Source organism: Sinocyclocheilus grahami, unplaced genomic scaffold, assembly GCF_001515645.1.
Source record: "Sinocyclocheilus grahami isolate Dianchi unplaced genomic scaffold, SAMN03320097.WGS_v1.1 scaffold535.1, whole genome shotgun sequence".
In the NCBI taxonomy this organism is placed as follows: Eukaryota; Metazoa; Chordata; class Actinopteri; order Cypriniformes; family Cyprinidae; genus Sinocyclocheilus; species Sinocyclocheilus grahami.
The window spans coordinates 835,256-852,776 of NW_015505714.1; the positions used below are offsets into that span (position 1 = coordinate 835,256).

Genomic DNA, 17,521 nt, shown 5'->3' on the forward strand with positions numbered 1-17,521 from the left:
AAATCTATTAGGTAGTGGTTCTCACCTTTTTTGACTCCACGGCCCCCAATTAGAAGGACCCCCATGTAGACTAAGATACTTAAAAAATTATATTAAATTATATGAAATTTAAATTAAGATTCAAGAACTGAATATAAAGCTCTATAACAGAATATTAAGTTATATAATGAATTTATATGAATTTCCACTTGAATGAAATTGCAGTTGATTGAAACTTAATCACAAATTAAGGCATTTTTAAACTTATTTTTAAATCACAAATGGTAAATTCTCTCATTAAAATATTTTAGAGCTTAACATTACAAGTAAAATGTATATATTTATTGTAAAAATGATGTATTTATTTTGAATGAAATCACACTTTTAAAATTCCCTCATATATCCAGGTTTTCCAAGACCATGGGAGATGTAGAGGGGACAAACTAAAATAAGATATATGATGTCAGTTTACATCTTGATTGTTACAGAACTACCACATTTTGCTATAAGTTTGATTGCATCATATAATAATTGCTGTTAATAGTGTTCATCGTCTGTTTTATTACGTCTTTAATTGATTTTTCCGTACATTTCTGCCATATGTACATTCATTGACAGTCACCACTGATAAGCTACCACTAAATATTGTAGAAACTTAATTTGCTGTAAAGTTGCTTTGCAATGATTTGTATCGTGAAAAGCGCTGTACAAATAAACTTGACTTGACTTTGTGTTTTAGTTTATTTTAAAGCTTGTGTTCTCTTATTTTAAATCATCTTGTAACCCTTTTGAAGTCTGATGAAAACCGATGTTATGAAGCATAATAATAGCAATAAGCATATAAGCATAATAATAAATAAGTAGGCATGGTGACACTTAAGACAGGTTGGAAAACTCTGAACTGCACAATGTTATCCAATTACCGCAGTGAATATCTAATTCTCATGTTGCCAAAAAGCTACAGTAATTATGAGCCATAATTAATCACCTCGGACCCATGAGAGTGTGAGAATAACAAAACTCCACATACATACACAATAAAAGTCAAGTACGTGACCAACCTGCCCATAAAGTCATCTTTCTTCCCTGCATCTTTATCCCAGATGGTGATGTCAATGAAACCGCCCTGTTCATCATACAAGTGGAAGTCAAACTGCTCTCTCCACTGGGGGTTTAGTGTTTTTGGTATCGTCTGCACAGAAGAAACACACTTGATCAGAATTTGCCTTACATGAAAGAAAAAGTCCCAAATGAACAAGTAACTTGATTACAGCTCATGTGGACCCTACCTTACTTTTGTACTTTTGATGTCCCATTCTGAATTTGACATAAGGGTCACTTAAGCCATTGGCGTCCATAGGCTGGAGGTCATGGGCCTCGATGAGACTAATGCTAACGATGCCTCTCCACAGCTGAGCCTTCCTGTGAACGTCTGATAACCTCAGACTCTGATGCTGCAATGTGACACAAACACCCCCCACCCCCCCATACACACACTCACGTCAGGCAAGATACAATCCAATGTGAAGAGAAAGTCAGTGAAATTAAAGCTGAATGGCAGACAAGGTGTTTGTGGTCAAAAATGTGATGCAAAAATAGTGCGGCAACAAATTGCAGCAACATGGAAGACACATATTTCGGGGACGTGATAGGACAACACACACACAGAGAATGCATGGCACTGCAAAGACAAACTTTCCATGAGTAAAACGTGAATATACACGCATTTGCACAATTTTGGGGTCGGCAAGATTTTTAAACGTTTCTGAAAGACATCAGTAAAAAAACACAGTAAAAACAGTAAATAGTGTGAAATATTACTACAATTGAAAATACGGTAAATGTTTTTTTTATTATTATTATTTTACTTTTAACATATAGTAAAATGTAATTTATTCCTGTGACAGCAAAGCTGAATTTTTAGCATCATTACTCCAGTGTCATATGATCTTTCAGAAATCATTCTAATATGCTGATTTGCCACTCGAGAAACATTATTATCAATGTTGTGCTGATTAATGTTTTTGTGGAAACGTGATATATATTTTTTCAGGATTCTTTATGGATGATAAAGTATAAAGAACAGTGGTTCTGAGAATAGAAAGTACAATAGAACAGCATTTATTTGAAATAGAAATCTTTTGTAACATTACATATGTCTTTACTGTCACGTTTGATCAATTGAATTCATCCTTGCTGAATAAAATCTAACTGACCCTAAACTTTTGAACAGCAATGTATAAAATAAACAGCAAAAAACTACTAAACCTATTCTAAGATCCAGTCTACATTATCTAATAGGGCGAATCTCATGAAAATAAATGTTTAAGGTCATTTCACGACACTAAAAAAGTAAAGTAAAAATAAAAAATTGCAGGATAGAAAATGAAGCTATTGTTGAATTTTTTTCAAGAATAAATGTAGTACAACAAGTACTAAAATTATATACATTTTATGATTATTCATTTATGAATTACAAGTAATGAGAGATCTTACTGTATAATTAGTAATATATATATATGTATTATGTAATAAATAATATACAGTATAGTTTGAATTATAAACTGGGCAGTTTTTGATCACCCAAGGACTCCAAAGCTTACAAACATATACAGTCTTTTAGTATCTGGAAACTGAGGTCTGTTAACTTCAACTGAGCAAGACATTTGCCAAACAAACTATTTTAACATATATCTCTTTGCTTAATTTGGAGTACTTATTAATGTGTTTCTTTTTTTCTTAAAATTCATTTTATTAAACTCAGAGCAAACCTGTTCTGAAAAAACACAGCTTTGATGTTAAAAGCAGGCAGCTAATGACATTCTCTCCAGATATTAGTGTGATACTCTGACTGTACACAACAACTGTAAGCTTACTCTTTTTGTGTGAGGGTTAACATGAGCATTCAGAGCTCTAATGTGATCTTTGCCCATGATGCCGACCAAAAACAAGCAGCTCGTTTTGTTTTGATGTTGACTAACTGTGTCTAAAAAGGCTGCATTTCCTCAGTGAAATGATGGTTAAAACAGAAAAAAGCATAAAACCATGAAGTAGATTCAAAAAGTAGAACTGGGTGCAAGTACTAACAGCTGTGTTAGCATTAATTTTGTTCTTACATGCACTTAAGGGTGAAGTTTTTTTATATTCATATATCCTAGCAGAAGTCTTAATTTAAGAGATGTATCAATTACAAATCCCGCTTGATTTGCATCTACAGAGCTCATCATTTACAGTATTTTGGAAATGAAAGATATATAGGGAGTATAAATAGAAGAAACACCCAAGTGTGCACCGCGAGCTGTGTAAAAGTAGTTATCGTAGCACTGTTAAATTCCCGAGACGCAGCCAACATGGCCCACTTTGGAGCTTCAAAGGCTTGGGTGGGGTAAGCCTTTCAGCAGGACGTCCTTATCCACATGCTGGAGAGCCACTTTCATGTTTTTGGGCCTCTCTGAAAGTTGGGCTCCAACATTAGCCAAAGCAAAACAGGAGATACTTGACCACTGCTGGGAACATGCAGCTGAGAGCTGTGCAGTTTGTTCTCTTGAGTAGCACAAATCAATGCAACTAGGTTGTGTGTTAGTGTTAAACTGAGATCACTTGAAGACCACAAATTATCACTGAAACTTACACTTAGCAGACAACAGAAAGGTCTGCCGTACACATGCATGCATGAACCAGAGACAAAGAGAGTACATTATTCCCATCCCGGGCCAACATGCCACTTTCATACAAAACAATCCATTCACAACACAAGGAAGAAGAAAATACAAACTATAAAATAAATAAAAACCTATAATAGAACGTCAACTTAAAGATTAATAGTGAGATTGATGAGGAACAGCTTAACATTTAAAAAAATTACGCAAACAAAAAACCACCACCACCATTAGAGTACCTGCTCTCTTGAGAATTCTTTGAAATATTTACTACTCAAATATTTTAGTGTTGTTTTAGTATTACTTATATATAATTTATTATTATTTAAAAAATGTTTGAATTATTTTTATATTTTCAGTTTCATTTTAATGTAATATTTTGTTTTGCTTTTCTCATTTCATTGTTTTTTTTATATGACTTTGTTGTTTAAATTTATGTTTATTTAAGATAAAAGTAATTTATGTTTTGGTTTTATTTTATTTATTTACAGGAAGTGATTTAAGTGCTTCAGCTTAAATTTATTTTAGTTACCAAGTTTTTGATCTACTGTTCATATTTTATTTTATTTAAGCTTTATTTCAATTAACAAAAATGTGTTTAATGGTGTTTGTTTTAGTTAATGATAATAACTCTAATATTTAATAAATATGTTATACAAAAATATCAAATTCAGAAACATTGTCACTTGGATGGATGGATAAAGCATTGAAATAAACAGCAACAAATACAATTAAAAAAAAAAAAGTTATTGTGCACAGACCCACCACAAAAATCTACAATACCAAGAAATAAAATAAAATAAAATAAAATAATCATGCTTCAAATGAGGCATTAAATCGGGCAAAATATGCACAATTTTCATGGTAAGAAAAGAACTTTGTATACTCATAGCATTACATATGCAAAATTACCAGGTTATAAAAGTGGTTGCTCTGATCACATCCTGTTTGTCTATAAAGCAATAAAGTGCGAAATTTCCTCAGGGAACACTGCAGAACATGCACCGTGCAGTCGATGCAATAAGAAGATGACAAAAACAAAGTATGCTTTATTTTCTCTGTCAGTTGCTGCAATACACAAATGAAACTCCGGTGGCCCTGAATTTGTATCTGGAACAGATTTTTATGGCAAATTTCAGCCTTTAAGGCAAAACAACTTGGGGTCCTGCACTTGACAATGGTGCACTTTCTTATCTGTACACTAGATGGCAGCGTTTCTTACCATGTATATTGCAGCACATAGAAAATAAAGTCAGCAAAAGCCGATTTTACAACTGAAACAAAAAAAGTGAGGGTAAAAAAAAATTTTAATAAAAAAAAGGACTGGGGATCACGGCCCCCTTCAGTCTGAGCAGAGAACTGCAGAAGGCGGAGGATCAGTACAGGTGGGACATGCTGTTATTACCTTACTGGATCGTTTCCAGCTCCTTCTCATAAGCATGGTCTGTGAATGAGACATTATAAAGCGTTATAAAGCCACCCCTTGGTCTCTCTAACAGGGTGTCAGAGATGAACCTGACATCCTGTCTGAATACAGTTCAGAAGAGTCAAGGGGTCAAAAGGAGGCAGCCCGGGGAAGCTATGGTTGGGGAGGAGCCATTAAAAGCTAATAAAACCACTAAATCACACAAAAACAAAGAAAATGTTGTCATTCAAAGCTTTGTTAAGTCACTGCATTATAGAGTAAGTAATTGTTGTTGATCCATTTTTTAATAAAAAAAAAAAAAGTCTATATTATGAATAGCATAACACATAACACTCCACTATTTCTGCAGTATACTGTAGCATGTTTAATATGTGCAATGTGCTTCAACTTGACATTCCATTTCTGGTGTAGTAAAGGAACCAGAAATAATGTTTTATATTTTTAGCATCCCTTTCTCCACTAACTATATGCTGTCAAAATATATATTATTATATACATGTTAATAAAAGAAGAGATTTTATTTTTTACACAAAATTAGATTTGAAAACAAAATACCCATATTTATTTGTGATTAAAAACTAGACTCCACTTACTTACTAAACATGCAACATTAAGTCATGTGATAACAAAGTAGCATATTATTGCGCGATTTAACATTTAGCACTGCATTTTCATCCGGCTTCAAAAATTTAATTTCTAAAGTTTATAAAAGAAGTATATAGTAGCATATGGTACTGTATGAAGTAAGCAGTATGCAAGCCCGAGCATTAACAATGTTAATGGTGCATTTGCTAGGGCACTAGCTGGCTAATGGATAACTATACTCATTTTCCTCTCATTGAAATTCTACCTGCCAACACTGAGCGTATTCTCTAGAGTCTAGACAATCGATTTCTCTCAGATGTATGCAATAGAAATCCTTTCCAGGTCAGACACTGGCTCATCCAGACCAGAGAACACATTTGTAGTCTTCTGTACTGCAATAAGATGGGTGACATAATATATGAAACCATATGAAACCCTATACTGTTCAAAAGTTTGAGTTGGAAAGATTTTAAATCAATAAATAAAATAAAATACAAATAAAAAACATGTGTGCTTGCTGAAAAAAAATCTTTAAAACAAACAAACCTTTACATTTTTTTGTGTAAATCAAAGAAAACTCACTGCTGCCCTGAAGTCTCCCTCTTTTGGAATAAGTGTGACTGCCAGTTCCAGTGAACCCAGGTCATGGTTGGGATAGTGGGGATCTTTGAGGTCAAGGGTCACATCCAAGGTCCTAAAAGGGAGAGAGAACCTACAGTATGAACAACCAAAATCCTGCCACGATCAATCATTATGTGTTCTACATTTCTAACAACAGCAGTCATGTATTATATGAAACCCTATACTGTTCAAAAGTTTGAGTTGGAAAGATTTTAAATCAATAAATAAAATAAAATACAAATAAAAAACAGTAAAATTGTCAAATATTATTAGAATTGAATGTGTGCTTGCTGAAAAAAAATCTTTAAAACAAACAAACCTTTACATTTTTTTGTGTAAATCAAAGAAAACTCACTGCTTCCCTGAAGTCTCCCTCTTTTGGAATAAGTGTGACTGCCAGTTCCAGTGAACCCAGGTCATGGTTGGGATAGTGGGGATCTTTGAGGTCAAGGGTCACATCCAAGGTCCTAAAGGGGAGGGAGAACCTACAGCATGAACAACCAAAATCCTGCCATTGGGTTCTACATTTCTTACTCAGTGTGTCACAAAGCATCAGAGGACCTTTGGTGCTCCAGGGACTCTAAATGGAGATATGCAGAGCCCATAAAATCATCCTGCAGCCCAAAGTCATAGTCAAAGACCTGCAGAAGAAAGAAAACACCCGGAAGTAAGGCATGTCACTTCACACACCAAAGAGCAGAAGCAGGAGTTACTGTGACTGTAAAGCCAGCATACAGTAGATTTATCATGTACCTTCACATAGAGCGGCTCTCTCAAACTTTCCACCAGCAGACTGACTTTCTCATCCCATACTGGGTTCAGGTTTTTGTGGATTGTTTTGCTGCGGAAAACCTCTTTCCCTGCGATCTTAAACTTCACATATGGGTCACTGGTCCCTGTGAATACATCAATGCTGCGGAAACCCTGCGATTTTAAACTTCACATATGGGTCACTGGTCCCTGTAAATGCAACAAAAAATACACAATACATTAATACATTTTTCAAGAGAAACTTGGGTAAATAAAGTTTTTTCTTCTACAAAATTAGACCAGCTTAGTTTATAATAAACAGTGATTTTGATACCCTTTAAAAATACTTCAAAAAAGATAAAACTTCACTGAGAAAATGAGTTGGAATTTGCATTCTTCACTCAATTCCAAATTCTACACAGCCCTTCTGTTAACTACTTAAAATCCTACATCATCTAGTTATCAGTCTTATCAGACTGAGATGATGCAAAAAAAGGTTATTTTTGAAAAACATATACTGTTGCTCATATGCACATATTCATTATCTAGCCTCTTTCTCTCGCTGTAGGGCTTTTTCCTTCTTGTGGAGTAGTTGTCTATGGTGTGTATAAATTGGTCTGAAAAAGTGGAGGCAAAGAGACTTGGGTCATGTGACCTTAACTGTCAGCCCTTATTGGCTCAAGCACTAAAGTGAGAGAGGATGAGTGTGCTGTGTGAAGCCAAAGGCAGTCTGAATACAGTGAGTACAACCATAAACAAATACACTAATGAGTAATAATCAACATGACAGAGCCTCATTATATACCCTAAGCAAATAACAAGACTCAACAGAAAGAACAACTACAGAGCATATTATAACACTGAATGTGTGTGAATGTGATATTCCACAATGTTAATACATGAAGAGTGTCTAAGTGACATCCTGGCATTCGACTCAGTTCAATATAGTAGTTTCCAAAAGAGAGCACTAGATGTCCCTGTTTGTTCAGTGGAAAATCTGCACAGCGCCCTGCTCTATCTGCAGTGAATCAGGAACTACTATATTATAGTATTCTGAGACATGAAGCATAGCATAATATCTACCAAATCACCATCTGACAAATTGAGAAAGGTATGAAAAAAAATCTTTAAAACAAACAAACCTTTACATTTTTTTGTGTAAATCAAAGAAAACTCACTGCTGCCCTGAAGTCTCCCTCTTTTGGAATAAGTGTGACTGCCAGTTCCAGTGAACCCAGGTCATGGTTGGGATAGTGGGGATCTTTGAGGTCAAGGGTCACATCCAAGGTCCTAAAAGGGAGAGAGAACCTACAGTATGAACAACCAAAATCCTGCCACGATCAATCATTATGTGTTCTACATTTCTAACAACAGCAGTCATGTGTTTGTACATATTTATAAACACTAGAGGGCAGCAGTGTAAATTAATTAATATTGTGACACTTGAGATTGTGTTTCAGATGCGTCAGTGTGTCACAAAGCATCAGAGGACCTTTGGTGCTCCAGGGACTCTAAATGGAGATATGCAGAGCCCATAAAATCATCCTGCAGCCCAAAGTCATAGTCAAAGACCTGCAGAAGAAAGAAAACACCCGGAAGTAAGGCATGTCACTTCACACACCAAAGAGCAGAAGCAGGAGTTACTGTGACTGTAAAGCCAGCATACAGTAGATTTATCATGTACCTTCACATAGAGCGGCTCTCTCAAACTTTCCACCAGCAGACTGACTTTCTCATCCCATACTGGGTTCAGGTTTTTGTGGATTGTTTTGCTGCGGAAAACCTCTTTCCCTGCGATCTTAAACTTCACATATGGGTCACTGGTCCCTGTGAATACATCAATAAACACAAACATTTTTTGACTGTTTTTCAAAAATAAACAGTAGCAAATAACGTGTTTTTTCTTCTATAAAACTAGAACATGGTGTTATATGACCAGCTTAGTTTATAATAAACAGCATTTTGGAAACCCTTTAAAGATAGTGCAAAACAAAGACAAAACTTTACTGAGGAAATTAATTGGAATAGAATTTGCATTTTCTACTCAATTCCAAATTCTACACAGCCCTTCTAGTATCTACTTAAAATGTACATCATCTAGCTATTAAACAGTCTCAGACTGAGATTATGCAAGAAATGATTATTTTTGACAACAACAAACACATACTGTAGCTCATATGCACATATTCATTATCCCTGTCTCTTTCTCTTGCTGAAGGGCTTTTTCTTTCTCATGGAGTAGTTGTCTACAGTGTTTATAAATGGGTCTGAAATAGACTTGGGTCACGTGACCTTAACTGTCAGCTCTTATTGGCTCAAGCACTAAAATTACATGAGTGTAATACCGAATACAGTGAGCACAACCATAAACAAACAAATACACTAATGAGTAATAATCAACATGACAGAGCCTCATTATATACCCTAAGCAAATAACAAGACTCAACAGAAAGAACAACTACAGAGCATATTATAACACTGAATGTGTGTGAATGTGATATTCCACAATGTTAATACATGAAGAGTGTCTAAGTGACATCCTGGCATTCGACTCAGTTCAATATAGTAGTTTCCAAAAGAGAGCACTAGATGTCCCTGTTTGTTCAGTGGAAAATCTGCACAGCGCCCTGCTCTATCTGCAGTGAATCAGGAACTACTATATTATAGTATTCTGAGACATGAAGCATAGCATAATATCTACCAAATCACCATCTGACAAATTGAGAAAGGTATGTGGTTTAATATAAAATATGGCATCATTCTTTACAAACAGAAGCAACATGAACATTTATAAGCTTTTTAAATTAATAAATAAGCATTTGTATTGAAAATTAACCAAAATACTGAAAATACTCAAATTCAAGAAAATATATATATGCAAATGATACTGTAACAATTGTAAAGTAACATTCTGTGCACAACATGCAACAAATAAATGGACAATAACAGTCTGTTGTGCCAAACCACAGTAAACATGTTCTGAATGAAGCAATTCTAATAAGCGATACTTTAGATCTCATTACGTTGACAAAGACAAACATCGATGCCAGGGGAAATGTCAATATTCTGACTAAATGAAGTGTTGGGTTTAGGGGAAATCAACCACATAATGATTCAATTCAGCTCACGTTCTGCTCTGCAGAAACCTCAGTGTCCCTATGCAGATGCACGATCCAGTGTCAGCAATAAACAGAGTGAATGTGATGCTACATTAGTATACGATTGCTTTGTGTGAGAAAAATTCAAGTTGACGTAGCTCACAAATCTTATGCATATCAAATTTGACGCATTGTTATTAATGTACCAATGACACATTATTAGAATATACTGTAATGTATGCGAAGAAGAATAAGATCTCAAGCAGATGAGATTATTGGTGTAGGTATAATGACTTAAAAATATATCTTTGTGTTCCTCACATAAAGGTACTGAATGACTTCAGAAGACCAAATCGCAGACATATCAAAGTTGTATAGTACGTTTGTCATTTTTGGAAGCCACTTTTATTCACTTTCATTGTATAGTAATAATAATAATGGAAGTCAGTGGGATCTGAAACTGTTTGGTTTCCAACATTCTTCAAAACATCTCCTTTTATGTTCCACAGAAGAAAGAAAATCAAAGAGGATTGGAACAACATGTGCATAACTGATTTTTGGGTGAACTATCCCTTTCTCGCAGTATTTGTCTAGGTATCTACATGCACACACTCATCTCCAAACTGAAATACATGATACAAGTAAGAAAAGTGTTGGTGTGGGCATGTTAGCAGCGGCAAACGACAGTTCTATATACTATCACTTCACTTGCATCAGCTCACTGGCAGGGAATCCCCATTAAACACCTCTGCAGTGTTACTCTCAGTGCCCATCATAATCTATCAGCCTCTGAGGGAAGCCTCTGTAATGTCATTAGATCAGTGCTGAGACATTTAGTACGGTAATCAAACATGCTCATGAAAACAAAACTCCAGTTCAGCAAACCTCTTAATGCAAATCTCCAGTCATTAGATCTAATAACCAATTAGGTCGTTATTTTCCTATTCATCCACCCTTAAAGCCAATCCTAATGTTTGTTCAACCACTGAATCATTCATCTAAATAATACAATAAACTGCATTCAAATTCAAAAGGAAGCAGTGACTCTAGATAATGGCTATGGTTAAAGGGTTAGTTCACCCAAAAAATGAAAATTAGCCCATAAATTACTCATCCTCAAGTCATCCTAGGTGTATATGACTTTCTTCTTTCAGACGAATCCAGTCGGAGTTATATTAAAAATTGTCTTTGATCTTTCAAGCTGTTTCATGGCACTCAGCGGGTGTTGCATGCATCCGTCCAAAAGCAGTTAAATAAAATGCGCCCATCCATAAAAAAAAAGTGTCTCACACAGCTCCGGGGGGTGAACAAAGGCCTTCTGTAGCGAATTGATGTGTTTTTGTAAGAAAAATATCCATATTCAAAACATAATAATCACTTTAATGTAGCTTGCGTTCACTGTTGTACACAGAAGCAGTTTGGGCGGATGAGGTATGGGGTCAGCGCTGCGCATGCACCGGTGAGTCTCGTGAAAACCAACGTTTGTTAACAGGAGCAAAGGAAGCAAAGTTTCCTTACTTTAGCAAAGAAAACCCAGCCTCCTCTCGACTTACATCGAATTCCTCCGACATTCTTCTTTATGTTAACAGGAGCAAAGGAAGCAAAGTTTCCTTACTTTAGTTTTGATCTCTCCCCTGCGCTTCCACGTGCGTCACTTCTGAGCGGAACATGCGCAAAGCTGACCTTCTACGTCATTCCCTCGGAACTGCTTCCAGTGTACAACAGTGAGCACAAGCTACATTAAATCTGACTGGATTCGTCTGAAAGAAGAAAGTCATATACACCTAGGACCACTTGAGGGTGAGTAATTTATGGGCTAATTTTCATTTTTGGGTGAACTAACCCTTTAAGCAGTCTGTTTGCCTCTGGATGTTGATGCCCAGCTGTGAATTATGTTGGTGCACCATGAGAGATAGCTGAAAGAAGACAGTTTATTTCCATGACTTTACTTCAAGATAAAGGAATAAAAACCAAAGAAGACCTGATGTGAATATCAAACACAATGCATGCACGTCGTTCATACCACATACAGCTTACCACAAATTAAATTATTTCTGTTTAGGATTTTTCTATTTTAAATACATCTTTGTTCATTTCAAATGATAGTATCAGCACAGTAATTAGAACTTTAGAATGTCTTAGTATTTTGTTTGTCTCCTTTTTTCTATACCGATGAAACCTGATGATCAAGTTCTCCAGTGTGATTTGAGATGATCCAAAGAGCATCTTGATCTTCAGTGGAAGAACATCTGACTGTCTATACAAAGATTCACATTATCAAATCAAAAAACTTACTTTTATTGATTTGTGACCTAGAAATAGTGCAGAATCTTAAATATTTCTAATTCATTTCACATCATAATTTTTCTGTTTTATATTTAAATACATTTAAATTTCATACTGGTAAAAAATGTATAGCCTGAATGCACTGTAATTCGCTTTGGATAAAATTGTCTGCTAAATTAAAATTAAATAGAAAAATAAATAAAACAGATTTCCAATGCCTCCAACTTTTTTGAGCAGAAATGTAACATGATGCACAGAATATTGCGGAACAAAAAATAATAAATAAATAAAAAGAGAGAGAGAGAGAGAGAGGGGGGTGGGGGAATCCTTCTTTGCAGCACTGAACAGTATATATGAAAATTCTGACTGTCTGTGATGGAAAAAAGCTTTGGGGGAAAAATGCTGACACAACCTGTGGGTCTGATGTATGCCACATCTCTGCCCTTGACAGCCATCTGCAGCAGAGTGTTCAGCATTATTGGAACTGAAAAACATTTATCATTAATCTGAGTAAACCCGGTAAAATCTGTGGTCAGGAATAATTTCTCATCAGCCACAATGAAAAATAGTCAGAATGGGGGAATTTCCCTAAGTACATTCCCCATCGCATTAATCAAACTACCCTCCACAACACTTGAGTGAGCTGGAAGTAGTGGTGCTCTGTTCACAGAAGGATCAATAGATAGTTTGAATGAGTGAGGAACTGCGTTTGACTGCAGGGTCATAGTGTGCCGAGCAGTGAGCGATTCCTCCTCTGCCCTCTGATCAATATGTGCATTAGACACCTGCACATTTGCTCTCAAACTGCATTTTTATAGACCTATAATAGTTGTGCCACTGTCAATCCAAAAGGCTTGAGAGTTTGAAATTGGAGACTACTATCTTGGCCAGAAACCAAGGAACATTATAATGCATAATTATATTGATTGTTTGCTAATGAGGATGACCTGATTTCAAAACCAACTACTGAAATTTCTTGCCCTTGCCCTGCTCTAAAATACAGCTTAAACCACTAAGGGTTAAAGCCTTTGCTGGTTTAAGCTGTTTTCCCCATTTAGGATTATTCCTGTTGTTTCCACCAATCCAACAAATCCAACACATTTTATTCATAAAATGCATTTTTCTTCTCATAAATTATGCTTTTAGTGGCTTCATTTAGTGTTTTGTGTAGAGATTTGGTTCAACTGAGTTATATTATCATAGACATTATAATATATTATATAAATTAATTAATTCATTCATTCATATTAGTGATGAGTCATTAAGTGCTCTATGACTGACAGATTCTTACTGACAATTTTTTTTTGTCACAGCGCCAATGTGAGCACTGTGATAAGTGTAAAGCAGGTTACTAAAATTTACTGTAACTCAAGAATTGCACAGACTATGAGAATTAAATATTCTTATTGCTGTTGTTATTATTTGTATACTTCTATGAATATGAATACATAATGTCTTTCTAGTCGTGATTGTGACTGTTGTTTACAGTCTGACTATCACTCAATCTCAGTGAGCCACTTAAACATTCAAATCAGCTGAATTTGCTCCTAGCAAACAAAGAAACTGATGCAGAGAAATCAAATGAATTACATTATTTACTTCAAGTAAAGCGTTGAATATACAAAATGTCACAAATAAAACTGCAGAGTGAGTGGAGTTGCCTTTGCCAGCAATGACGAAACATTCTGACAAACTGGCACTTAGGCCTGGCTGGCAGCCATTTCAATTGAGCTGTACTTTTATACAGTAGACTACAAGACAAATGTCATGTCCGTTTTAGTGGCCAACAAACTGTGGCCATTTCAAGAAAAGCACATTTATCATAAAAGTAGCTACTAAGCACCACTATACAGAGAAAGCAGATCTTACTATAAATCTATTTCTTTGCATGAATGGCCATATATGCCATGTAGCCACCAAGGGGCAGTGTGATGTTGATAATGTGTGATATATTCTCTGTCCACTATCTTGTTCATTTTTCAGAAAGCGGGTTATGTTCATGGATAGGTAAATGGATAGCCTCAACTTTCAGTTCCAAAAGGGAGGTAACGTTCAGGGTATGTAAGTAGCCATATTAACTTCTCAACAGCATGCTCCAGAGAATTATCATAACATAAACAATTGTTTTATTTTATTCAAAACTTCATTTTATTTTATTGATTTTTATTTATTTATTTATTAGCAACAGGATTATTTCTATATAACACAGTGTAAGGTAAACAGGTCAATTTAGCTCAAAGGGAATCATTTAAGATTTTAAAGGGAACTCCACCATTAATATGTAAGGGAATTAGGACAGAATCACTGTTTTACGGCTGATCACTGAGACGGCCAGCGATTCAGTGAACGAGCCGTATGACATCAATTCTGCAATGGATATTTATATCCAAAATATAGTGAAAACACTATTAATTAGCACGCTGTTTATTTATTCTTTTTTTTTATTAAGCATCAAACATGCAATATAAGTCTTGTTCACTGTAATAAAGAAAACTTATGAAATTTTAAAGATTAAAATATAAAATGACAAAATTATTGCACAACCATCCAGTAAGTGGTGGCATGTAGTGCAAATGTAAATCGCCACTAAACAAAAGAAGAAAAAATAAGTATGGCGCACTTACTTCCAGAACCGGTAACCACAAGTAAGAAAGGTTTGGGTTAATTACCTGAGATTTGGGGGGCACTATCATGTTTTGTTTTGTGTTTTGTTCTGCTTTTTGTTTTGTTTTGTTTTTGACATTGTACCATGGTAATGGTAGGGCTTTTTAGACATGGTACCATATTAAAAGCACCGTAAAGTAGCACATCATTTCCATAGAACAGTACATGAATGGTTTTATGAGGGTCATCAACATTGTGACTCTCCATTAGCAATATTATTTAGTAGTAAAGTTCAAGAAAATGTTCTATTAGAAATGGATCTTTTTCTTCAAGCTGAGCTTTCTTGTGTTATTGATGATCAGTTAAAGTTGTAATTTGAGGTGGAGATACAATATCCTGCAGTAATTTCCTCTCATGAGCTCAGAGACCAAGCACTGATGAAATCTTCATAGAAGTCATTTGATTTCCCACAGAATCCATCCATGCAATAGTTTGTATAAAATTTAAAGCACAACATGAATGATGGTCTGAAATCTCTCAGTCTCAAAACAGACCCACAATCCTACTGTGTCCCCCAGGATCAGTGTGTGCCAGCATCCTCTTATTGCTTGTTGAAAGCCCCCACCAACAGTCAGTAAGCTCTGATGTACCAACAAATAATAAGTGGGCCATTGTGACACAGGTCATACCTCAACATATTCTGCCAACCAACAACACATGACTCGGTGTGAGACACACAGAACGGATGATCAATGATGGTAAAGCAATCACACCCTAGAAACCACACAGTAACAGAAAAGGAAAATACCACTCACATTTTCCTCAGAATATAAAAAAAAAAGTTTTAATCATTAAATGAATAGTTGGTTCCATCATTACAATGGTAATTGGCTGAAAAAATAATTATTCACCCTTAGGTCATCCAAGATTGTTTCTTCATCGGAACAGATTTGGAGAAATTTAGTATTACATCACTTGTTCACCAATGGATCCTCTGTAGTGAATGGGTGCCGACAGAATGAAAGTTCAAACTAACTTAATCCATGTTCATAATCCATTATTACGGAGCCCGGGAAGTCACCTGTAGGAGAGAAAAAAAACAATCCGTGGCGACGGTTTTGCAATCCGTCCCCTCAGTTTATAAACCGTACTCTAAAATTCTTAAACTGTTCCCTCGGTTTAACAAATCGTGCCCACGGATTAATAAACCGTACCCACGAATTTCCAATCCGTGCTCTCAGATTTTGTAAACTGTACCTTCGATTTTTGAATCCGTACCCACAAATTCATAATCCGTGCCCACGCTTTCGCAATCCGTTCCCTCGGGTTTGTAAACTGTACTCACGGATTCATACAGTAAGCTCCTAGGTATAGCCTACGTGTTAACAAATCATATTGTATATTGTTTTATTGCATATTATTATGTGGAATAGGCCTACAGCAAATGGTCTTAAGTGATTCTCTATCAATTGTAATGGTACGAGGTTGAATACAACGATTTAATAAGAAAGATGTGCATCAAAATCTTGTTTAATTTGTGATAATCTTAGGACTTGATTATTATTGTATAATAAACCTGACATTGTGACTGACTTTGGAGTCATTTGTTCCTCTTTTGTAAGTCGTTTTGGATAAAACCTTCTTCTAAATGCATATGTAACCTAAATGTATAATAATAATAATAATAGCTATTATTATTATTATTATTTTAATTTATAGGCTAAATAAATTAGTGCACTTAAGACAGTAAAATCATAAAATTTGTCATTTCATGAATGCTTTATTTTTAAATAACCTTTTACATTTTTGGAACTGTGTTTGTGTACTATTCATTCTTAACATATTTCATTTAATCATTCACATAGGTATTTAGGTGATTTTATTATACTAAGCTTTTCCCCCCAGAGTTAGATGCATGCTTCACTGTTAAAGTTATTATTAAATAACTAGGCCTATTATAACATTGCATTCGTTTAGAGAGCAAAGGAATGACAACATAACCGTTACATTATTGGTTTTGTATTGCTTTTTACCTTCTTCTCTCTAAAAATTCTGGAAATTTTCTATTCTTCTTTTTAGCGTTTATTTTAGGCTATAAAACACAGGCGGCTGTGTTTTATCCTATTGGGGATTAATATAAAATAAACGCTAAAAAGAAGACTATTTTGTGAGTGCGGATCATGGTCTCATAGGCTACTATGAAAAATAATGTTTAATAAACACAATACTATGCATCCCGCACCGTGGTTGAATCTGCCGGTGGGGGCGAGGCCACAAATCCATGAGTTTACATTTACAAACCCGAGGGAACGGATTGCGAAAGCGTGGGCACGGATTATGAATTTGTGGGTACGGATTCAAAAATCGAAGGTACGGTTTACAAAATCTGAGCGCGGCTGAAAGTACAGTTTATTAATCCGTGGGCACGATTTGTTAAACCGAGGGAACAGTTTGTGAGTACGATTTATAAACTGAGGGGACGGATTGCAAAACCGTCGCCACGGATTGTTTTT

General features: G+C 35.4%; 1 protein-coding gene across 1 annotated transcript in view; it reads right to left on the reverse strand.

Moving 5' to 3' along the window:
• LOC107555460 (multiple C2 and transmembrane domain-containing protein 1-like) overlaps positions 1-17,521 on the reverse strand; it is a 146,659-nt gene that overhangs the window by 23,577 nt on the left and 105,561 nt on the right. The window contains exons 3-11 of the mRNA XM_016238275.1: positions 8,705-8,847; positions 8,513-8,592; positions 8,199-8,310; positions 7,024-7,194; positions 6,832-6,911; positions 6,626-6,737; positions 5,044-5,082; positions 1,269-1,433; positions 1,041-1,171 (exon numbers count right to left, since the gene is read on the reverse strand). Of these exons, the coding sequence (XP_016093761.1) occupies positions 1,041-1,171; positions 1,269-1,433; positions 5,044-5,082; positions 6,626-6,737; positions 6,832-6,911; positions 7,024-7,194; positions 8,199-8,310; positions 8,513-8,592; positions 8,705-8,847 (1,033 nt within the window). The remainder of the gene's footprint in view (positions 1-1,040; positions 1,172-1,268; positions 1,434-5,043; positions 5,083-6,625; positions 6,738-6,831; positions 6,912-7,023; positions 7,195-8,198; positions 8,311-8,512; positions 8,593-8,704; positions 8,848-17,521) is intronic.